Consider the following 24,455-nt stretch of genomic DNA (forward strand, 5'->3'; position numbering starts at 1 on the left):
TAATATGTTGTTACAGGGAGGAGATGTCTTTGCGTCTATGGCGATAGAAGAAGGCTTAAGTGCTATGATTATGTACCGTATTGGGGTTTGTATCCCCAATTCGTGTTCTATTCACGACTTGAATGCTTTACTGAAAAGTGGTAAGTTTAGTAATAACCTTATAATACGTAATAAAGTGTTTATCCATTTTAATTGTAGCACACTCCACTGCATGAACGTTTAATTGCCTTTCAAACGTTATGTACAACATTGTGTATTGACACTAAAATAAATTCACTTATTAGAATAATTTTCTTGGTTTTTCTATCATTCAGTTAAAGTATCTATGAAGTAATTCTGTCAATTGATTTGTTTTGTAGCTACGACTCTTGTTCCTACAATCCAGGCAACCGCAGTTAAGTGAGAAGTGAACGAAACTCCTAAACTGACGGGAGCACAGATAGGAATTACGTAAGTGGATTTTCAACTGATTAAATATCTTATAGAGGAATAGTTTGATATTAAGTTAAAAAAAATGTGACGAAATTTGGAGAAATACTTAATTACAAAACTGTACATGATCCTGTCTAAGTAGGTAAAGGTATCTTTTGAACTAACTGTTATCTAGGTATAAAGGTTATTGAGGAACTTGTATTAGTGTCCCACCGTAATACGTAAAACAACTTAGACCATAAACTGTTCTCCATACTACTTTTGATTTATTCATTATGGATTTCAAATAAGTGATACAGAAACGTGAAATGTCACATATTCTTTTGTCTCTCATTGTCTAGTTCTACTGATGATTTCTGGTAGTCAACGAAGGGTCTCTTGGGGGGAGTAACTTGTGGGAGATTAAAAACGGACCCTAAAAGATATTTGAGTAAACTACTGATTTAAAACCTTTAGTTATAAGTTATTATTTCGTTTTAGTTCCATATCAACGTATACATTTCTTTCTTCATGTTTTTCAGGGTGATGTTCAGTTTTCTTCTACTGTTTCTTGTTCTCGGTAGTTTATTAGACATTCTGATGAATTCCCAGAGAGGGACAGTTGACAACAATAACAATGTATCCCCAGTTTTGAACAGTAAGTAATTAGTGTAAATAATGAGGTTCGAGCTTCCTTCTTTTACTTGTGAATATTAACTTGTAACAATTTATATATACATGATTTATTATCATTAATTTTATATTAAAAAATTAGGATGAAATTGTTTACTGTTATAAATAAGTTTTTGTTGCCAGGCATCTACGTAGTTCCTAGATGGTGGGCAGAGCACAAATAGCCCATTATGTAGCTTCAAATCAAAGTTCTTGTTGCCAAGCATCTACGTAGTACCTAGGTGGTGGGCAGAGCACAGATAGCCCATTGTGTAGCTTCAAATCAAAATTCTTTTTGTCAAGCATCTACGTAGTTCCTAAATGGTGGGCAGAGCACAGATAGCCCATTGTGTAGCTTCAAATCAAAATTCTTGTTACCAAGCATCTACGTAGTATCTAGGTGGTGAGCAGAGCACAGATAGCCCATTGTGTAGCTTCAAATCAAAGTTCTTGTTGCCAAGCATCTACGTAGTTCCTAGGTGGTGGGCAAAGCACAGATAGCCCATTGTGTAGCTTCAAATCAAATCAAACAAACAAGTTCCTAGAGAAAAAATGTGTTTTTTTTTTTAAATTATCTTTACTTCCGTTCAAGAAAATCAGAGTCGTTTGACTTAAACAGAAGATTCAACATTTGAAAGCTGCTAGCAAAATCCAGTTCATTGTTAGAGGATTTTTAGCTGTTGTTTTTACAATATCGTACACGAAGTTAAATAAAATGTGTTTTTTTCCTTTCCTTTTATTTTTCTAGGTAAAATATTCAAAGTTCTTCTTTGTTTTTCTGTGTATACAAATGGCAAGAAAATCTTGAATACTAAAACCGCTTCTGACAACATGGGGGCGCTGCATGGAATCCGGTTTCTGAGTATGACGTGGGTGTTACTTGGGCACACCTATGGGTTCCTCAATTTTCAGGCAATAGGTAAATCATATAATAGAATGTATGAAACATTTTTAATTAGACCATATTATTTTTCAAACATAATTATGAAATGCTATTGGTAAAGCTTACATGTCTTAAATTCTTAGACGTATCCGATTTATTGTGTTATAACACACACACAGAGGTGATACTGTTAAATTGTCTTCTTTTAGAAAACGTTGCGGATGCTGCAGAAATTACGACTAATTTTGCTTTCCTTGCGGTTTCTAACGCTACAGTTTCGGTTGACACATTTTTTTTCTTGAGGTAAGACAGGTATGAACATAAAGTAGAATTATTCTAAAAAGGGGTATTATTGACAATAATAATAATAAAAGATATACGGTTCTATTTTTCATTGACAGTTTAGAATAATTACTGCTTATTTTAGAGCTTTGTAAGCAAGGTAAAATCGTTTGTCTTCATTGTAATATAGACCCTCGTGTATCTGTCATTGTTACATATGTATCCTAATGATATGCTTAGTTACTTTTAGAAAAATTACAAATGAATATCTCGACGTACGTGTGCGCCATCTATAAAATGGCTTATTGTTTATCGTTTGGTTTCTCTGACAGCCTGTAAATACGTATCTTTTCAATGAATATTGGATGTTTATTTTTAATAATTTACTGCAAAACTGAAGTTCATGTTCTGTCGAGTTATTTATACTTGCTAACGTAAGTACTTCATGCAAGTAATGCATCTATTTCCTGTATATGTTAACACACCCTGTATGGAATGTAAGCACACGACATGTATGACATCGAAACACGAGCTAGTCGTTCGAGTATACAAATTGTTATACTAATACTCAATCAACATTACATCAGTCACCTTGCATAACTCGTAATTTAGAAAACGAATATATGGCGTTTTTTATTGGGCATTTTCCAAGGCCTAGTAAAAACATCTTGCCCGTAAGGCCTAGCTTATTTAACGATGTTTTGTTAATGTCTTTATAACTGTTTTTTTTCCCCCGATTAACTTATTATTCACTCTCTGATATTAGCACACAACAATCGAGATATTATGTTCAGTATTTTTAAGTCTACGAAATATATTTACTACAATTACACAAAATTTTATTTGGACTTCCTGGAAGACTAAGTAATGAGGTAAAGAGAACAGTTATCCTGGAGAACATAATATCCATTATGTCGAAAAGGAAGGTTATAAGAGAAAGGAGGCCTGGCATGGCCTAGCGTGCGACTCGTAACCCGAGGGTTGCGGGTTCGCGCCCGCGTCGCGCCAAACATGCTCGCCCTCCCAGCCGTGGGGGCGTTATAATGTGACGGTCAATCCCACTATTCTTTGGTAAAAGAGTAGCCAAAGAGTTGGCGGTGGATGGTGATGACTAGCTGCCTTCCCTCTAGTCTTACACTGCTAAATTAGGGACGGCTAGCACAGATAGCCCTCGAGTAGCTTTGTGCGAAATTCCAAAAACAAACAAACAAACAAAATATAAGAGAAAGGCGGTCAATAGACTCTAAAGCTTTGAATCTAATGTGGTTGCATCTCGACTGCGCATTTATTTTTGTGTCTGTTGTTAAACACAAAGCTACATAATGGACTACCTGTGTTGTATCAAGCACGGGTATCGAAACCTGATATTTAATATTATAAAAGTTTAGACTTACTGCTGAGTCACTAGAAGGGATTTGACTGAGTAATTTTCATTGCCGAAATGTAGAGCACTATCGTATTAACTTGTTATTTACATGACGTATTTTGCTGAAGCGTTAGCTGACAGCACAGATTCCCACAAAACACAAGTCAGTTAGGTTTGTGTGGTCAGTGACAGAGCTCCGAGATATTTGTGTTATACTTTGGTTTGTAAAGTCATATTAAATCTAGAGAAAGGTGTATTTAATATTTTTTAATGAAATATAGAAGCATATATTTATTTGTACACTGCTTCTACAAGAAACTTAATTTTCAAAAATAATTATAAAATATCTTATTTGTTAATCCAAATGAGCAAAAAAAAACAACAAAAACTTTCACCCAAGAATCATCACGTGCCTCTCGGTGGGACAGGCGTAAGTTCACGCTAATATTTGGGGTTCGTTTCCCCGTAGTGGACAGCCAGGCATGGCCAAATGGTTAAGGCACTCAACTCGTAATCCGAAAGTCACGGGTTCGAATCCACGTCACACGAAACACGCTCGCTCTTTCAGCCGTGGAAGCATTATAATGTGACGGTCAATTCGTTGGTAAAAAGTAGCCAAGAGTTGTCGGTGGGTGGTGATGACTAGCTGCCTTCCCTCTAGTCTTACACTGCTAAATTAGGGACGGTTAACGCAGGTAACCCTCGTGTAGATTTGCGCGAAATACAAAACAAACAAACAAAAACCAGCAGTGGACAGAGAAGATACCCCGATGTAGCGTTGCTCGAGAATAAACATCTAAGATTATTCCACTCCAGCTGTGTTTTGTAACATTGTTTATACTTGACTGTAGTTCTATATAAAATGTATCTTAGTGCATTACCTACATATCTTTACTTGTAAAGTTACATAAATATATATACATCGTTGTCTCTAATTTTCAACTTATAGACCTGAGGGAGGGGCAGCTAGTCAACAGCACCCACTCTGACTCTTGGATTGCTCTTATCAAATAGTGGATGGAAGGGGTGACTGTCTCATAGCAATTCCGACGCCAAATTACTAAAGTTCGTTTTTTCAGCAATGGGTCGTGAAACACGAGCCCCGGATCCATGTTCTGGGCACACCATTTACTATCATGTTCTGGACACACTATTTACTACCATGTTCTGGACACATTATTTCCTACCATGTTCTGGACACATTATTTCCTACCATGTTCTGGGCATACTATTTACTACCATGTTCTGGGCACACTATTTACTACCATGTTCTGGACACATTATTTCCTACCATGTTCTGAGCACACTATTTACTACCTTGTTCTGGGCACACGATTTACTACCATGTTCTGGACACACTATTTACTATGTCACTCTTAGTTCATACTAAAATAAAATAAGAATGTATGAACAGTAAATAATTATATTATATTATATTATATTATATTATATTATATTATATTATATTATATTATATTATATTATATTATATTATATTATATTATATTATATTATATTATATTATATTATATTTGTTTCTACGTGAAGTTCTTTACACTTTGAAATATTAGACTTTCCACATACTAAATACAAAATACAATTACTGTTGTACCCACGCTTCGTTAAGCCTACTTTCTAGGCCGCGCGCGGTATAATAACCAGTTTGCAACGCTCTGTGAGTCCGAGGATTTTCGATTCGCTACCCATTATTGTAAAAATACGCTCTGCACATTACTGCTGTGGGTGCACTATAAGAGTGACAGTCAGATTCCATTATTTGACAAAAAAATCAAATCCATATATTCTATCAGATCCCCTCGATATTTCAGCGGTAAACCTGAGAGCTTATAACGCTAATTATCGTGGTTCGAGATCCAAGTTGGGCACAGTACAGAGACTGTGTAGCTTTGTGCAAAATTCTGAAATAAACAAACACTTTTTTTAGTTAACCTAAGATTTTTGAAGAAGCGAGAAAAACAACAACTGTTATTTATGTTTCCCGAAAAATGTTCAAGTAGATATATATATATATATATATACTTATATACTGATATATACATGATTTTAGTAATAATAATGGTATATTTATTGATATTAATTTATTGCTTGCTTATCTAATGGCACTGTGTTCTATTGGACCAAGCGGTTTCCTCGTGGCTTACGTCACTTTGAAGACGATGAAGAAAAAAGATGGACACTTAAGTTTACCTTTGTACTACTTTCATCGATTTTGGAGGTAATATCTTACTTGAAATATTGTATGAGTTTCATGTAGAAAATGTTATAGTTTTTTTTATAATGCATTTTTATTCCTGCTACCAGAACAGTTTAAAAAGAAAGTTTCACAACTAGGTAGAAATGCGAAAGAACTGAAGAGATTGAATTTAATTTCGCAAGGAAAACTTTAGCCTGTGACCGTGTGGATTAGACTGCTACTGAAAATGTTTTCGTTGCCAACATATTTTGACGATAACCACTTTCAAAAGCTTGAGGGCTTGAAAATGATGGGCATATCAAGGATAGCCTGATAAGCTAAAGAAACATCTTTCAAATAGTGTTCAGTTACGTTAATTTAACATATATTTTACTTCATTAGACCTTAATCCCATCTAGTTCTGAGATTGGCGGCTCGGTTATGTCGTATTAGTCAAGACCTTTTTATCGAGTCCGATTTTAGGTGCAGTAAAACAGAAGGAATTTCAAACGCTTTTAATGTTATTTAATCAATAATGTATGTTCTATTAACTTCTTCCTTCCAACGATTCACGAGCTTCTGAATGTCACGTCTATGAAATTATTGGGCTTTGGAGGAAAAGAATGCAGAGAGGGTAGTTTTGACATCTTCGTGTGTTCTAAGCCTTTTTCTATCAAGATAGTTCTGCAAACTTTGGAACAGATGATAATCAGATGGGACATGGTCTGGAGAATAAAGAGGGTGTGGAAGTTTTTCCAGTCTATCTCTTCAATCTTTGTAGATGTGATCCTTGCTGTATAGAGCCGTGCATTATCCTGGTATAACACAACACCTTTATGGTTGATCAAAGCAGGCCTCTTTTATTTCAGTGCAACATTCAAGCGATCTAACTGTTGACAACAGAAATCTAATGTAGTTGTTACATTGAGTAGCAGCAACACAAAGTGGATCACACCAACAATATCCCATCAAATACTTAAGAAAACTTTCCTAGGATGGAGATCCATTGTCCGCGGCGTTAACATTTTTATAAAATATCCATTTTTCATCTCTAGTTACTAACCTGTCCAAAACAGGTGAGTTACGTTCACGAGAGTGCAGAGAAATGCAAATAACCACTTATGCTCTAAGTTTGGCTTCTGTGAAATCGTGGGGATCCATTTTTCAAATTTTGACACCTTTCCAAGCTGTTCCAGATGATGGTGAACTGTCGAAAGGTGTTTTTTGATAGATTGTTTAGGCAGAGTATTCATGATAAAATTTTGTAGAATGGACGGCAACTGCCTTGAAGACGAAAGGTGGAAGACTTTCGAAACGTCGTCCTCTACACTTGTGTCTCCACAACAGGCAGTTGCCGTCCATTCTACAAAGTTTCAACTGTTGAATGGGTTGAACTAAACTTCTGTGCTAGTTCTTCAACTGTTACAACACAATTTTCATCAAGTTCAGCCAGCAGCAAGTCATCATTAAACTCAACAGGACAACCTGAACGTGACGCATCACTTAAGCTGTAGTCACCTGATCTGAACTTCTAAAACCACCTTCGACATTTTCTTTCACTGAGACACTCCGAACTATAAACACCTTGAATGTTCCGTGTAGTTTCTGCTGCACTGTTGCCTTTTTTTAAACTCATAAATCATTATATGTCTAATGTGCTCCTCAGACACATCTATCTTCATAAGGGTGTATTTGATTAATGATCTGAATAAGTGGTGTTGGGTTAGTTTCTTTTATTTGTCTGAACATTTTTATACACGTCCTACTACATATTTTAGCCATTAAAACCTTCTGCAAAGACAGAAATGATGATTCACTTTCTGTATTGAATTTTCGGACATTAATTATAGGATGACCTGATACAATCGGATGTCTGACCCTGACAGCAACGCTAAGGAAGTAGTAAAGCTATTCACTACTCCGGCTGTGGCAAATTTACGCTAATTTGTTATCCCGTAAGGGTTAATCGTGAATCGAACAGCTCGATGACTTTACAATGTACCAATACTATATGATCTGACGTCTTTCAGGTGAAGACTAAACACAAAACGACATTTCGTTAAAACCTGTTTTTGTTGTTTTAAATTTTATTAGAAAGAAAAATATTACGTCATAGCAGCTATTAATTATTTATTTAAGAAGATATATATATATAATATTGTACTATATGACGTAATAGTAGCTAATACATAGTTATTTAAGAAAATATATATAAAATATCTTATACTATATAACGTTATAGCAGGTGTTAATTATATATCTAGGAATATATATATATAAATCTTATACTCTGTAACATTGTAGCTCTTGCTACGTATTTATTTAATCTTACAACTTTAAATCATTTTATAAATGTTACATACTCAGACTTACACCACCTTATGCCTTCGTAATCGCCTTCACTGTTGTTTGGAGAATCATGTCACGGGGTCCATTTTGGGACGAAATGGTCATAGTTCAAGCTGAGAATTGTAGAAAAAATTGGTGGGCAACGCTTTTATATGTCAGTAACTTCGTCAACTCTGAAGAAATTGTAAGTAATTCCCAGAAATATGAATATTAAATTAATTAAAAACAAGTAATATTAAAAATTACAAATCAAAAGTATGATTTTATTTATGTTTTATATTTACTTTATTTCACCTATCAAGAAAAAATATTATGTCCATCTTTATTTCTTTACCTTCTACTTTCTTTTTTGTAATTAGTCGGATTCTTCCCCCTTTCTCTCGTTCATATTGGTTTCCGACCAATCAAGAAATAGTGATATTTTTGTCGTTAGCCCCCTAGTGGGTCAAACAATAGCAACAACATCTTTCAGCGACCACCAGCTTCCTGAGCTTATACTAATCCCGTAGTAACCAGATACGTTATAACTTTATTTACTTTCTACCTGTTCCCACAATATCTTTAGGAAGGTCGTTAACAACTCCTTCCCTTTGTTAACTTTCTTACTTTTTACTGTATTATGAACTATTTTCCAAAGGTTTTACCCACAGTACGTGCGCAAAAGATCACTGGTGCAAAATTATCCGTATTGTAAGTGATCTAAAGTTGACTCTTAATTGTAAAACTTTCAAAAACGTTTATGCTAGAAGTTTAGTTTGCTTATTTGGAATTTTGCGCAAAGCTCCACCAGGGCTATCTGCACTAGTCGTCCTTAGTTTATTAGTTTAAGGCTAAAGGGAAGACAGCTAGTCATCACCACCCACCGCCAACTCTTGGGTTACTATTTTACAACGAATAGCATCATTATAACGTTCTCACGGCTGATAGGGCGAGCATGTTTGGTGTGACGAGGATTCGAACCTTCGACCATTAGATTACAAGTTGACCGCCCTAACCACCTAGCTATGCTAGACCAGAGATTTAGTGGACGGTCGTATTTATTATTTATGTTTTAACCTTAAAGCTAAGCACAATATTAAAAAATATATATATATATTGCAGTCTTTTATTTTTCTTCGTGTGAAAATATTATCGAATATAAAGTTAATATGTCAGAATGGGTGTTTGGAATTAGTTCACAATCAAACAAGACGTGTAAGTATTCACTTAAGGTTAACTGCTTAAAGCTTTAAAAATAACTTGAAAATAATAAAGCTTTAGATTCGACTATTTAATTGTCAACTTATATTTGTTTTTGGCCATTAAAATGTTAATTAATTTATTTTAAATTAGATTTAAAATTTAAAATTAAATTTAAAATTGCGACATAAACCATCATTTTCTGTATGTTTCAGTGTCCTAAATAACCTAACATTATTATGATTTGTGTCCTACTTATCCAAACCGCCTGGAGAGCAATTAGTAACAATAATAATTGTCTATAAAGAAATATTTTAACCGTTTTTCAGTGCCTTGGTCATGGATGGTATCTGTCCAATGACATGCAGTTTTACGTGTTGACTCCTTTGATTATTATACCTCTTTACAAGTACGTATCAGAGAAAATATATTCTTATAATGTTACTATACTGGTTTTGATGTAACTTACCTTACGCCTGCAAAATAACAGTGTTGTTTAGCTTAACTTTAAGAGATGTGTTGTATTTATGAAGATATGCCTCAATAACTTAATGGAACTTTCTATTTTTGTTAAACACTTACCTTTCAAAAATACGAGATTTACGATCGTAATAACAGATATTATAGGGGGATTATGTGATGAAACATAAATGTTTTATGTTAAATGTTACAATTAATAACATTGAATATGATTACGAATACACGTATGAATTATGAAAATGAATAATAGAAACAATACCAGTAATAGCAATAAATATCCAGAAGCTATTACAAAATAGTCATTAAATATTACCACGAATAGAACGTATATTTAAAGCGTGTGTGTTTTCTTGTAGTAAAGCCATATCGGGTTATTTCCCGAGTCTACTGAGAGGAATCGAACACCTGATTTTAGCCATGTGGATCCGTAGATTTACCGCTGTGCCAGCGGAAGACGTCTGTTTCAAGTAACAGACAACGTGTAACGTGTAAAAGATTGCGAGAAGCTTGAAAAGTTGTTTCTTTAATTAAAATTATATATTTTAAAGTGTATAATTAAAAAGTGTAAGAAAAGATTTTAAAGTTAACTCTCTGAGCGTACTTATATATTTTTTTTTACTGCGGATGTTTACAAACATTGTAGTAATTATTAAGTTTTTGTCTTGAATTTCTTGCAAAGTTACACGAGGGATATCTGCGTCAGCCGTCCCTAATATAGCAGTGTAAGGCTAAAGGAAAGCCAGCTAGTTATCATCTCCTATCGTTAACTCTTGGGGGTACTCTTTTACCAACGAATATTGGGAATGACCGTCACATTATAACGCCCTTACGGCTGAAAGGGCGAGCATGTTTCGTGTGATAGGGATATTAAGCTATTATAGTTATGAAATAAAAAGTTAATTACATTAGATTTAATCTTCCCATGTGTTATTAATTTTAAAACAAGTGTTAGTAACCCACATTAAATACCATGCTTGTGTATAAACTGAAATTATTAGTCTGTTTATTTTTAAATGTTCCCTCCCCTAAGGGCAAAGTGATATATCCAAGGTCGTACACGGCTAGAAATAGAGTTTCAATACCCATGGCTGGCAGAGCACAGATAGCCAAATGTGTAGCTTTGTGCTTAAATATAAACATTTACTTTTAAATTTAAATAAAATAAAGGTAACGGCACAGGCTGCAGAAATACATGATTTAATGGAAAGGCTAGTCCCCCACTGGCATAGCGCTAAGTCCGCGGATTTATAACGCTAAAATCAGGGGCTCGACTCTCCTCGGCGGATTCAGCAGATAGCTCGAAGTGGCTTTGGTATATGAAGACGCACACACATGAAAATGTTAAAAAATCTCCAAGTTTTATGTACTGTTTTATTTCTGATAAATGTAGTTTCGAGTTTTGAATATCAGACCTATCTTTATTTAGCTAACTCGAACTTCAGACCTAGCGATTTGGTAATCCGTTCATTTTGGAATAGGTTTTTTTAAAGCTATATCACTGTTGTCTACCTGCTTGTACTTCGTCAGATAAGTAAAGCTATATCACTGTTGTCTACCTGCTTGTACTTCGTCAGATAAGTAAAACTATATCACTGTTGTCTACCTGCTTGTACTTCGTCAGATAAGTAAAGCTATGTCACTGTTGTCTACCTGCTTGTACTTCGTCAGATAAGTAAAGCTATATCACTGTTGTCTACCTGCTTGTACTTCGTCAGATAAGTAAAGCTATATCACTGTTGTCTACCTGCTTGTACTTCGTCAGATAAGTAAAGCTATATCACTGTTGTCTACCTGCTTGTACTTCGTCAGATAAGTAAAGCTATATCACTGTTGTCTACCTGCTTGTACTTCGTCAGATAAGTAAAGCTATATCACTGTTGTCTACCTGCTTGTACTTCGTCAGATAAGTAAAGCTATATCACTGTTGTCTACCTGCTTGTACTTCGTCAGATAAGTAAAGCTATATCACTGTTGTCTACCTGCTTGTACTTCGTCAGATAAGTAAAGCTATATCACTGTTGTCTACCTGCTTGTACTTCGTCAGATAAGTAAAACTTCTTTGCTAGACATGATGTACTAACTACGTTTAAACTTGTTACTGGTGATTGTTGAATTTATCAAAGTGACTAAATTATGTCGTGACTAATGGTTACAACACATCATTACTAGTGGTTAACTAACACCATGATTGGTAGTTAAGTTATATCATGACTTTTCAGATGGCCGGTCGCAGGACTGGTCATTAACTTCCTGTTCCTGTTGACCGCCACAATAACTCCAGGTGTCCTGAATTCGATGAACAATTTCCCACCTAATGGTGTCATAGGACAGGACGTGAAGTAAGTATGTTTGTTGTACACATTAATTATTCAAGTTATCAAATGGAAAAAAAAAAAATATTTATTGACTTCAGCCATTATACCACCAAGTAACTAGAGGAACCGTTAATACATGTACACGTACACACATACATCTACATATATATGTGTATGTGTGTGTGCGTGCGCATTATCTCAGTTCTTTCATTGTGTTCAAAAGGTGTTATCCGTTATCGGTACTTGCAGGTCATAGTGATAGTTTATACAACCGGTTTTATCAGTTACCAATATATGTAGATTCTAGTGATACGTTATATAACAGGTTTTATCAATTACTGATACATGTATGTCTTACTGATACGCTATACTGAATTAATTTCATAAGAAATCAAAATAAGTGACATTAATTTTAAAAAAACATAAACATACTTAAATAATAATCAATAGAAACAACAACATAAAAAAGGCTTGAGAGTGGAAAGCAATTGTTATTTATAATTTATTTTTCTGTTTGAAATGTACAATAAGTTATCCTATCACTATTTTCTGTTTGAAATGTACAATAATTTATCCTATCACTATTTTCTGTTTGAAATGTACAATAAGTTATCCTATCCCTATTTTCTGTTTGAAATGTACAATAAGTTATCCTATCACTATTTTCTGTTTGAAATGTACAATAAGTTATCCTATCACTATTTTCTGTTTGAAATGTACAATAAGTTATCCTATCACTATTTTCTGTTTGAAATGTACAATAAGTTATCCTATCACTATTTTCTGTTTGAAATGTACAATAAGTTATCCTATCACTATTTTCTGTTTAAAATGTACAATAAGTTATCCTATCACTATTTTCTGTTTGAAATGTACAATAAGTTATTTTATCACTGTTTTCTGGGTGAAATATATGATAAGTTATCCTATCACTATTTTCTGTTTGAAATGTACAATAATTTATCCTATCACTATTTTCTGTTTGAAATGTACAATAAGTTATCCTATCACTATTTTCTGTTTGAAATGTACAATACGTTACCCTATCACTATTTTCTGTTTGAAATGTACAATAAGTTATCCTATCACTATTTTCTGTTTGAAATGTACAATAAGTTATCCTATCACTATTTTCTGTTTGAAATGTACAATAAGTTATCCTATCACTATTTTCTGTTTAAAATGTACAATAATTTATCCTATCACTATTTTCTGTTTAAAATGTACAATCAGTTATCCTATCACTATTTTCTGTTTGAAATGTACAATAAGTTATCTTATCACTATTTTCTGTTTAAAATGTACAATAATTTATCCTATCACTATTTTCTGTTTAAAATGTACAATAATTTATCCTATCACTATTTTCTGTTTGAAATGTACAATAAGTTATCCTATCACTATTTTCTGTTTGAAATGTACAATAAGTTATCCTATCACTATTTTCTGTTTGAAATGTACAATACGTTACCCTATCACTATTTGCTGTTTGAAATGTACAATAATTTATCCTATCACTATTTTCTGTTTAAAATGTACAATAATTTATCCTATCACTATTTTCTGTTTAAAATGCACAATCAGTTATCCTATCACTATTTTCTGTTTGAAATGTACAATAAGTTATCTTATCACTATTTTCTGTTTGAAATGTACAATAAGTTATCCTATCACTATTTTCTGTTTGAAATGTACAATAAGTTATCCTATCACTATTTTCTGTTTGAAATGTACAATAAGTTATCCTATCCTTATTTTCTGTTTGAAATGTACAATAAGTTATCCTATCACTATTTTCTGTTTGAAATGTACAATAAGTTATCCTATCACTATTTTCTGTTTGAAATGTACAATAAGTTATCTTATCACTATTTTCTGTTTGAAATGTACAATAAGTTATCCTATCCTTATTTTCTGTTTGAAATGTACAATAAGTTATCCTATCACTATTTTCTGTTTGAAATGTACAATAAGTTATCCTATCACTATTTTCTGTTTGAAATGTACAATAAGTTATCCTATCACTATTTTCTGTTTGAAATGTACAATAAGTTATCCTATCACTATTTGCTGTTTGAAATGTACAATAATTTATCCTATCACTATTTTCTGTTTAAAATGTACAATAATTTATCCTATCACTATTTTCTGTTTGAAATGTACAATCAGTTATCCTATCACTATTTTCTGTTTGAAATGTACAATAAGTTATCCTATCACTGTTTTCTGTTTGAAATGTACAATAAGTTATCCTATCACTATTTTCTGTTTGAAATGTACAATAAGTTATCCTATCACTATTTTCTGTTTGAAATGTACAATAAGTTATCCTATCACTATTTTCTGTTTGAAATGTACAATAAGTTATCCTATCACTATTTTCTGTTTAAAATGTACAATAAGTTATCCTATCACTATTTTCTGTTTGAAATGTACAATAAGTTATCCTATCACTATTTTCTGTTTGAAATGTACAATAAGTTATCCTATCACTATTTTCTGTTTGAAATGTACAATAAGTTATCCTATCACTATTTTCTGTTTGAAATGTACAATAAGTCATTCTATCACTATTTTCTGTTTAAAATGTACAATAAGTTATCCTATCACTATTTTCTGTTTGAAATGTACAATAAGTTATCCTATCACTATTTTCTGTTTGAAATGTACAATAATTTATCCTATCACTATTTGCTGTTTGAAATGTACAATAAGTTATCCTATCACTATTTTCTGTTTGATATGTACAATAAGTTATCCTATCACTATTTTCTGTTTGAAATGTACAATAAGTTATCCTATCACTATTTCTGTTTAAAATGTACAATAAGTTATCCTATCACTATTTCTGTTTGAAATGTACAATAAGTTATCCTATCACTATTTTCTGTTTGAAATGTACAATAAGTTATCCTATCACTATTTTCTGTTTGAAATGTACAATAAGTTATCCTATCACTATTTTCTGTTTGAAATGTACAATAAGTTATCCTATCACTATTTTCTGTTTGAAATGTACAATAAGTTATTTTATCACTGTTTTCTGTGTGAAATATATGATAAGTTATCCTATCACTATTTTCTGTGTGAAATATACAATAAGTTATCCTATCACTATTTTCTGTGTGAAATATGCAATAAGTTATCTTAAACTCAACTCATGATGTAATTACATCGTTTATTAGTTACCTAGAAATAAAGGTGTTTGCACAGAATATATTCAACATTTCTCTCGACGTTATTCATAATATGTGTAGAGCAAGTAGGTTACAAAAAACACGACAGAAAGATAAAAACAACAAACTGTATTATAGGAGCTCTTTCAATTAATGTACCTTTTTTTTTTATCAGGGGCTAACAGTTAAGAAACAAATGTTTTATTAAAAGTTTTATTATGTAGGAGAATGATGGAGCAGTTCAGGATGATTTACGTCAAGCCTTACTGTCGTATGGGACCTTACTGTGTAGGAATATTTGCAGCCTACTTACTGTTGAAACACAGGAATATGAAAATCAAACCGGTATGAAGAGTGGGAACCTTACGTCATTATGATCAAATAAAAACTGAAGTTAACTGTTATCTGTAGTTAGTTGAATTAAAAGATTGTCACGAAATTTCACGGAGACTACTTTACAATAATGTGAATTGAAAGACTGCAACAAAAACAAGTTTGAGCTGTTTTTTTCTTATAAACAATACTAGAATAAATTGAGAATAAAAAATAAAACTTAGCCTCTAGTGTTTGATTTAAGTCTATGTTTATTTATTTATATATAGTCATGTGAAAAAGTTAGGACACCCTACCACCCAATAGCTAGTGTTACCCCCTTTGGCTGAAATAACTGCAGTGAGACGCTTCTTGTAGCCGTCTACCAGTCTCTGACATCGGTCTGAAGAAAGTTTGCCCCACTCCTCAATGCAGAATTCTTTCAGATGTGAGATGTTTGAGGGGTTTCTTGCATGTACAGCCCGTTTCAAGTCACCCCACAGCATTTCAATGGGTTTAAGATTCGGGTTTTGACTCGACCATTCCAGGACTCTTCATTTCTTAGTTTTCAGCCAGTCCTTGGTGGATTTACTGGTATGTTTTGGGTCATTGTCATGTTGCAGGGTCCAGTTCCGTTTCAACTTTAATTTTCTTACAGATGGTCTCACATGATCCACAAGCACCCTCTGATACACAGTAGAATTCATGGTGGTTTCTATGATTGTGAGCTGTCCAGGTCCTGCTGCAGCAAAGCAGCCCCAAACCATGACACGTCCACCTCCATGCTTCACAGTTGGTATGAGGTTCTTTTCCTGGAATGCTGTATTTGGTTTACGCCAAACATGTCCTCTGTTCTGGTGTCCAAATAATTCAATGTTGGACTCATCTGTCCAAAGAAAATTATTCCAGAAGTCCTGGTCTTTGTCTAGATTCTCTCTGGCAAACTTCAGTCTGTCCTTGATGTTTCTCTTAGAGAGCAAAGGTTTCCTCCTTGCACAGCTCCCATGCAAGTTAAACTTGTGCAGTCTCTTTCTGATTGTAGAGACATGCACTTTCACATCAACAGTAGCCAGAGCCTGCTGTAGTCCTGTGATGACATGTTAGGGTGTTTGGAGACCTCTTTTGTCTGGTCGTCCAAGGCATGTTGGCAGTTGTTTTGAAAGCCCTCCACTTGTTGACTATTTGCCGGACAGTGAAGTAGCTGATCTCAAAATATTTTGGGATCATTTTAAATCCCTTACCAGACTCATAAGCTGCTACAATTTTCTTTCAGAAGGCCTCAGACAGCATGGTGCTCACTCTCACTTCAACAGTCAGGAGCACACCAAACTAAATGTCTGAGGTTTAAATAGGGCAAGCCTCATTCAAAATGCTGAGTAACGATCTTCTAATCATGTGCACCTGGTGTGATACACCTGTGTGAGAGTTGAGCCATTTTAAGTGGGAATAAATGTGGGGTGTTCTAACTTTTTCCTCAGTTAGAATATGCATTTTTGTAGAATTACATTTACAGAAGATCTTGAAAAGTCTTTTCTTCAGTTTTAATTGTTTAGTTATATTCCTATAATCTCTCAGTATTGTTAAAATTGAGATTAAATATCTATATATCCAAAAATGTTACAAAAATACACAGGCTTTCATAGGGTGTCCTCACTTTTTCACATGACTGTACCATACGTCATTTTTAAGGAATTAGGTAGGGGTTTGTTCGAACAAAGTAAAATATAAATCTTACTGTGGATTGTTTGAACAAAGTAAAATATAAATCTTACTGGGGATTGTTTGAACAAAGTAAAATATAAATCTTACTGGGGATTGTTTGAACAAAGTAAAATATAAATCTTACTGTGGATTGTTCGAACAAAGTAAAATATAAAAATATTTTTATAAAATATAAAAAATAGACTAAAAGTAAAGAATCGTGAAGAAAGATTATTTGTTTGTTGAATGGGCTGTTTGTGCTGCCCACCGCAAGGACTGAACTCCAAACGTTTATATTAAAATACTTTTACTGAGACACAGAGAATTGCAAGATGGAGGGAAAACTCGCCGTTACATTAATTTTATTTAATATTTCGTTGTTTTTTTGTATCTCATTGTAGGTCAATGTTTAACACTGAACTCGTTGATTTGTTTTGCACTTGTATGTAATTTTCATTAGGTTTGAGAGTAAATTACATATTTGATTCTGAAAATTTTTAACAATATTTTTATAACAAATTTTTACTACAACGATTTTTGTCGATTGTAATATTCGATTGATTTTATTACCTTTTACGATATAATTTAAGTGCGTGGATTTGTTATTTTAAGGTCTTTCAAGTTATTGGATGGTGCTTAGCCATAGCTTGTAACCTGTCCGTAATCTATGGCATTTATCCGTGGAACAAAGGTAATCTGCCTAGCAACGAGGTGGCAGCACTATACACAGCCACACATCGAACAGCGTGGTCCCTGGGCATAGCTTGGTTGACTGTAGCCTGCGTGACAGGACATGGTGGTAAGTTTATGAATATGGCACCAAAATCTGTTGTTTTCTTCGTGCACAACTAAGCAATGGGCTATCTTCATTTAGTTTACTAAGAGACTCGAACCTCGGATTTTAGCGTTGTAAGTCCGTACACTTACTCATTAGGTGACATTGTTATATAAAGTATCTCTATATTATAATGCACTTAAACGTGCCTTATGATAGTTTTCTCAGCGTTGTTTCACATCCGACTTGCGTAAAGTTAAGTCATTGTCGATTCTACATCATTGCAGTTAAATATTCTAAATGACTCTACATAAAATTGAAAAAGATTCTAACATAAACATACGTATTGATAAGAACAACTAGCTGCTGGTGTGGCTAACGTTTCGATGTGTAATTTACGTTAAATTTTGGATGAACAGTTTTATTCTTTAAATGATATGATTCCTATGCACAAAAGAAATAAAGAGTTTTCTGTCCACAGGTCCTGTCAACGCTCTTTTGTCTTGGAAAGCCTTCATTCCTTTAGGGCGACTAAGTTATCTAAGCTATCTTTCTCATCCATTGGTAATGTATTATAACTTTGGACGCCATAGAGGGAATTTCTACTTTTCCCATTACAACACGGTAAGTTTTTATTAAATATTTGAACAAATGTTCATAATGGACTTATCTAATTATGAATCCTTGGATAGAGTTTTTTTATTTATATTAGAATGTCAGTACTTATTTGTAAGATACAATAGAGAGATATGATATTCCAGGCTTTTAATGTTTTATGATACCACAGTCAAATAATACTACTCAGTATCTTGTAACATCCTGAAGGGGGGGGAGATATTGTGGTTTTTCAAAGCAACAAGGCCCCAGCATGGCCAGGTGGTTAAGGAATTCGACTCGAAATTCGAGGGTTGCGGGTTCAACTCCCCGTCATACCAAACATGCTTGCCCTTTAAGCCGTTGAGGCGTTATAATGTGAGGGTTAATCGAACTATTTGTTGGTAAAAGAGTAGCCCAAGAGTTGGAAGTGGGTGGTAATGATTAGCTGCCTTTCCTCTAGTCTTACACTGCTAAATTAGGGACCGCTAACGCAGATAGCCCTCGTGTAGTTTTGCGTGAAATTCGAAACAAACCAAACGAAAGCGACAAGACGGGTCCACTTTAATAACAGGAGATTCGACAAGATATTTACCAAGAAATAATTCTCTACTCTCTGATCACGGAAGCAGTGATAAAGAAAGAAAGGCTTAACATAGACATATTATCACAGTAGATAATTTAAAATTCACAACAGATAGTTCCTGTTACTGAAGAGTTAGAAACGAAGGGGATGTAGCTTCTTCGCCTCTAACTCCTCGATTTTGCTCAAGACCGCGTTGAATTCTGAACACTTCTCATCTTAACTGTTAACACCAGACTTACACAGAGCACCTAGAGCTACACACGTGACTGTTAGTCGTTCCTTAACACTCCTACGAAAAGTGGGGCCTAATTGCCATTTCATTTAAATACAAAATTATTAGCCTAATATTAATAACCTTTCAAGTTGTTCTGGGGCCTTTTAGGCCCCACTTTTCGTAGGAGTGTTAATGAAAGGCAAGGGAGGTCACTGCCTCTAGAAGCCACCTGGTCGTCTAAGGTGACCTAACAGCCACCTTTTCCACGAGAAAACAGAGTCAAAGAAACAGAACAACAAGCGATCTGAGCAAACGAATTTTAAGGGTTTCTTGACCAACATATTTTGAGAGAAATGCACGTACCTGCACGTAACATATCTAGAAAATTTCTATATTATTATAAGGAGGATTATATTATTCAATAGTTTATGATATTCCAGGGGTAAGATGACCACTAAATGTCTTAGGAAGTTGTTCTAATGAAGGATGTTATTTTGACTGTTACTTATTCGCCAATTTTATTAATAAAAACATCGAAACCAGACTCAGATAATCCGTGGTATACCAACTGCCCACGCGTGTTAAACCAATTTATTAGGTTCTGAGGGTTCAAAAAATTGTGTGTACATTCTCAAACGTGATAGCGGGATGAGCTATAACATGATTTATATGGTCTCGCGTCATAGAGCATGTTATAGAAGTCACTTCAAGTGTTTTCTGTAGTGTACGTTTGTTGTTGTTTGTAATTAAGCACAAATAAAGCTACACAAAGGACTATCTGTACTCTGCTCACCACGGGTATCAAAACCCGGCTTTTAGTGTTGTAAGTCCGTATGCACAATTACCACAAAATTGGTTATAAAGCTAGACCACAGTCTTAAGAAGATTTCCAAATGTATAGCCACTTCAAACTGTCCTACACTGCCATTGAAAATGTAGCACATATAGCAACCATGATATTTTCTTAAATATAGTCATTAGTTTTCAGCCGTAACCCCTGACCATTACAATATATTGTAAAATCAATGTCGATTCATTGTTTACTTTACTTGTCTTTGTTTGCAGAAATTAGTCTTGTAATTAGTCTTGGGTGCCACGAGGACGTATGGTGACGTCATCTAATTTTATAGAAATATCTAAATTAAAGGAACTCTTATTCATCTTTGGAACAAGTAAAAAAAATGGATGTGGGTGATAGAGTAGGACACACCTTAACAACATGTTGCCTTAAAAACCAATATAACAATATCTAACCATGACAACCCATCCGAAAGTGTCATGTAAACATCATTCATCATTTAGTATCACATATTTTCAGAATTGTTAGAGATATTTAAGCACTGTTTTTGTTTTATTTCGCGCAAAGCTACACGGGGCTGTCTGCGCTAGCCGTCCCTAATTTAGTAGTGTAAGACTAGAGGGAAGGCAGCTAGTCATCACCACCCCTCGTTAACTCTTGGGCTACTGGTTTATTAACGAATAGTGGAATTGACAGTTACATTATAACGCCCCCACAGTTGAAAGGGCGAGCATGTTTGGTGCAACGGGGATTCGAACCCGCGACCCTCAGATTACGAGTCGAACGCCTTAACCCACCTGACCATACCGGGCCTTTTCACAATTGTTCAATAGTTTCTATTTTTGGGGCTGCTGGTCGTACGCTGTAAGGATTTTTATATTTCATTTGTAATATCATATGTTTATTTTATCGAAGGACCAAACAACGACAGACCACCGTTTCACTACCATCTTTAAATAAACGGAACTCCAATATAAGACACGTAAACAAAGTTTCATCTTTGTATACTTTAGTTTGACAACGGGTTTGTATCGGTACGCGCCTATTCATGTCTCTGCATTTTCTTTATACCAGAATGAAGAAATATATTTTATCACTGAGAGTTAAGCCTCAGTATTGGTTCGCTCGTTTTTAGAAGTTCACGCAAAAATATACGAGGGGAATCTGCGCTAGCCGTCCCTAATTTAGCAGTGTAAGACTGAGCTACTCTTTTACCAATGAATGGTGAGATTGACCGCCCATTATAACGCCCATTTCTACAGCTGAAAGGGCGAGCATGTGTGGTGTGATGAGGATTCGAACCCCCGACCCTAAAATTACAAGTTGAGTGTCTTAACCACTTTGATAAGGTGGGCCAGCATCAGTGTTGGAAAGTGGAGGACAAGGACCTGTGACTTAACGTTTCGGTTGTTTTTATGCTCTTATTTACACGATATATATAACGCCACCTATCTTATTATTATTCACAATCTGAGTTCATCTCTGGAATTTTTGAGAAGGATTATTTGTTTTTACTGGAACAGTATCTTGTCTTCCCGAGATTATTAGTACCTGGTACAGCGGTTAGTATACGGATTTACAACGCTAAAATTAGGGGTTTGATTCCCCTTGGTAGACTCGGCAAATAGCCTAATGTGGCTTTGCTATAACAAAACACACGCACACTGTTACTGGAATCTTAGTTAACAACCCTTCTGTTGTTACGTCACCTATATTCTGTCCAGTTATAACTATCGTGCACTTCGTACGGTGACCAGTGCATGGGGAAATATATTTAGTATATATTTATTAGTTTTACTTGTGCATGATTGCACTAGTAGTTCGTGTTCACAACCAGTCAATTACACACACATACACATAATCCGATTTTTACATACAAACCTTTAAAAATAGAGCTACGTTTGTGTCTGGGATTCACTTAGCCTGGTACTGTTTAACCTGTATTATAATAGTTTTGAAAAAAATCCATATTCTTAGCAAGAAATGTCAGTTTTACTCATTTGACTGTGGTCCATCATATTCTACATTTATTATTGTCAATAAAAAATATAGTAACGTGTTATAATGATTTGAATTATACATAACTTGTTTGTTTTTTTCTTTATATTAGGTGTATTTGTTTCTTAGCTACTTAGTTCTGTCTTTAGCAGTAGCGTTTATTGCTTCTGTGGCGGTTGAAGGGCCGTTTATGGCATTAGAAAAGGTGATACTGCCAGGAGAGAGGAAAACGAAAACTGAGAAAACTGCGCCGACGGAGAATGGTAAAGACAGCAACGGGAACGTTGCTGTGATGATAACCAACGAAGAAAAACCGGGGGTTGATAACCCAACTTTTACCAAAGATAATCACAACACTTACATGTAACTTGATTTTACTTAGGGAACAAATGAAATTAGTAATTGCAGCTATAAACTGCACTTTCTTATTTAGTAAAATTTGATAATTATTGTGTGAAGACATTGATTATATATATATATATATTTAACGTTTGATACGTTAAGTATTAATTAAACATATTTAAAACACATACATAATGATATTATGTATAAAATAATATTCAGCCGTTTTATTCGTAATAAATTATTGAAATAAAATTTTATTATTTATTTGTTTTGGCTGTTTGTACAACCCAAAACCAACCAATCACTTAGGTCCGGCGTGGTTAAGTGGTTGGGGAGCTCGAATCGCAAACTGCGGGTCGTGGGTTCGAATCCCCGTCCTACCAAAGATGCTCGCCCTTTCAGCTGTTGGGACGTTATAATGTGACGGTCAATCTCGTTATTCGTTAGTGAAAGAGTAGCTCAAGAGTTGGAGATGGGTGGTGATGACTAACTGCCTTCCCTCCAGTTTTAAACTGCTTATTTAGAGACGGTTAGCACAGATAGCCCTCATGTAGCTTCACGCGAAATTGAAAAACAGGCCAATGACTTTTTATCGGTTTAGCATGACCAGGTGGTTAAGGCGCGCGACTCGTAATCCAAATCCAAATCGCAGACTCGAATTCCCGTCCTATCAAACCAGCTTGCCCTTTCAGCTGTGGTGGTTTTATAATACGGTCAATCCCACTATTCGTTGACAAAAGAGTAGCCCAAAAGTTGGCGGTGGGTGGTGATGACTAGCTACCTTCCCTCCAGTTTTACACTGCTAAATTAGAGATGGGTAGGGAAGATAGCCCTCGTGTAGCTTTACGCAAAATTTATAAACAGCCAAACAAGGAAACAAAATATGTAGAAAGAGACCAACATAAGTCCTACGTGTTGTAACAGGTAAGAAGATGACAATACACAGGTCAGTGGTAAAAGCGAAACAGTCACATGTACACTAGTTTGTTTTATGACATGTCCAGAAAATGAATAGTAACGGTATAAAAATGTAAGGGAGGAAATGGAGCAGTCCGCGGGGACACTCGCCGAAACTTATGCTCTCCTTGAAACCTGTACCAGTCTCGTAATATTTTTAAGTTGTTAGGGTGTTAGAAAATTTTCCAAATATGGTACGCAGCATATTTTAAAACTTGTTCAAACCAATTCGTCATTATCACCAGGTGTTGCAACAGAATTAGGAAAGTGGACCCGAATATCAAGATAAACCCTGGTCATAGTCCAATCAATATTTTGGATGCTTTGTGCTACACAGAAACACTTTCATTGTACGAAAAGGGGGTTAACAGAGTATAAAATCATCAAGATGAGGGGGTGAGTCACACCTTCTCTTTAGCCACCCAGCAACTAGAGAATTATATGGGTATTCCATACGAACACGTACCGTTTAAGCCACAGGATAAATCACCTACGTATTTCTGTATGATCGAACTGTTGAACTTGGCGTTGGGAATCCGACATCCAATCACACAAGAACGGTAATAGGAACCAAGTAGGAAAGAATGACTTGCTTTGGACATGACAACTTACAACGGCGTCTTTTGCAATGGAAACTCCCTTGCAGGGAGTTTTTCCCCACATTTCTGTGAAAATGTACTGGCATCAGACAGAGCATGACGGGACGTGGGGTCATGAACATAACTTAATTCAACCCCGTGTTTTACACGTGATTTGTAAATATTTTGTCACCTGAAACTTCTACGTCATCTCGTTTTTAATTTCAATTATTTTTAGCGGGAAAGTGTAACACAAATGTCACTGGTTTAGTTAATACGATTCTCTTCT

The 24,455-nt window shown here is 34.7% G+C and overlaps 1 protein-coding gene across 1 annotated transcript; it reads left to right on the forward strand.

Moving 5' to 3' along the window:
• Positions 1-423: 423 nt before the first annotated feature.
• On the forward strand, positions 424-22,895 carry LOC143245255 (nose resistant to fluoxetine protein 6-like). The gene is made up of 12 exons (XM_076491411.1): positions 424-450; positions 954-1,069; positions 1,832-2,002; positions 2,176-2,269; positions 5,758-5,850; positions 8,176-8,341; positions 9,666-9,745; positions 12,036-12,155; positions 15,532-15,652; positions 17,933-18,119; positions 18,577-18,719; positions 22,399-22,895. The coding sequence occupies exons 2-12, from the start codon at positions 958-960 to the stop codon at positions 22,651-22,653; spliced, it is 1,542 nt and encodes a 513-aa protein (XP_076347526.1). The 5' UTR covers positions 424-450; positions 954-957; the 3' UTR covers positions 22,654-22,895.
• The last annotated feature ends 1,560 nt before the right edge of the window (positions 22,896-24,455 follow it).

This window comes from Tachypleus tridentatus, chromosome 2 (genome assembly GCF_004210375.1).
Source record: "Tachypleus tridentatus isolate NWPU-2018 chromosome 2, ASM421037v1, whole genome shotgun sequence".
In the NCBI taxonomy this organism is placed as follows: Eukaryota; Metazoa; Arthropoda; class Merostomata; order Xiphosura; family Limulidae; genus Tachypleus; species Tachypleus tridentatus.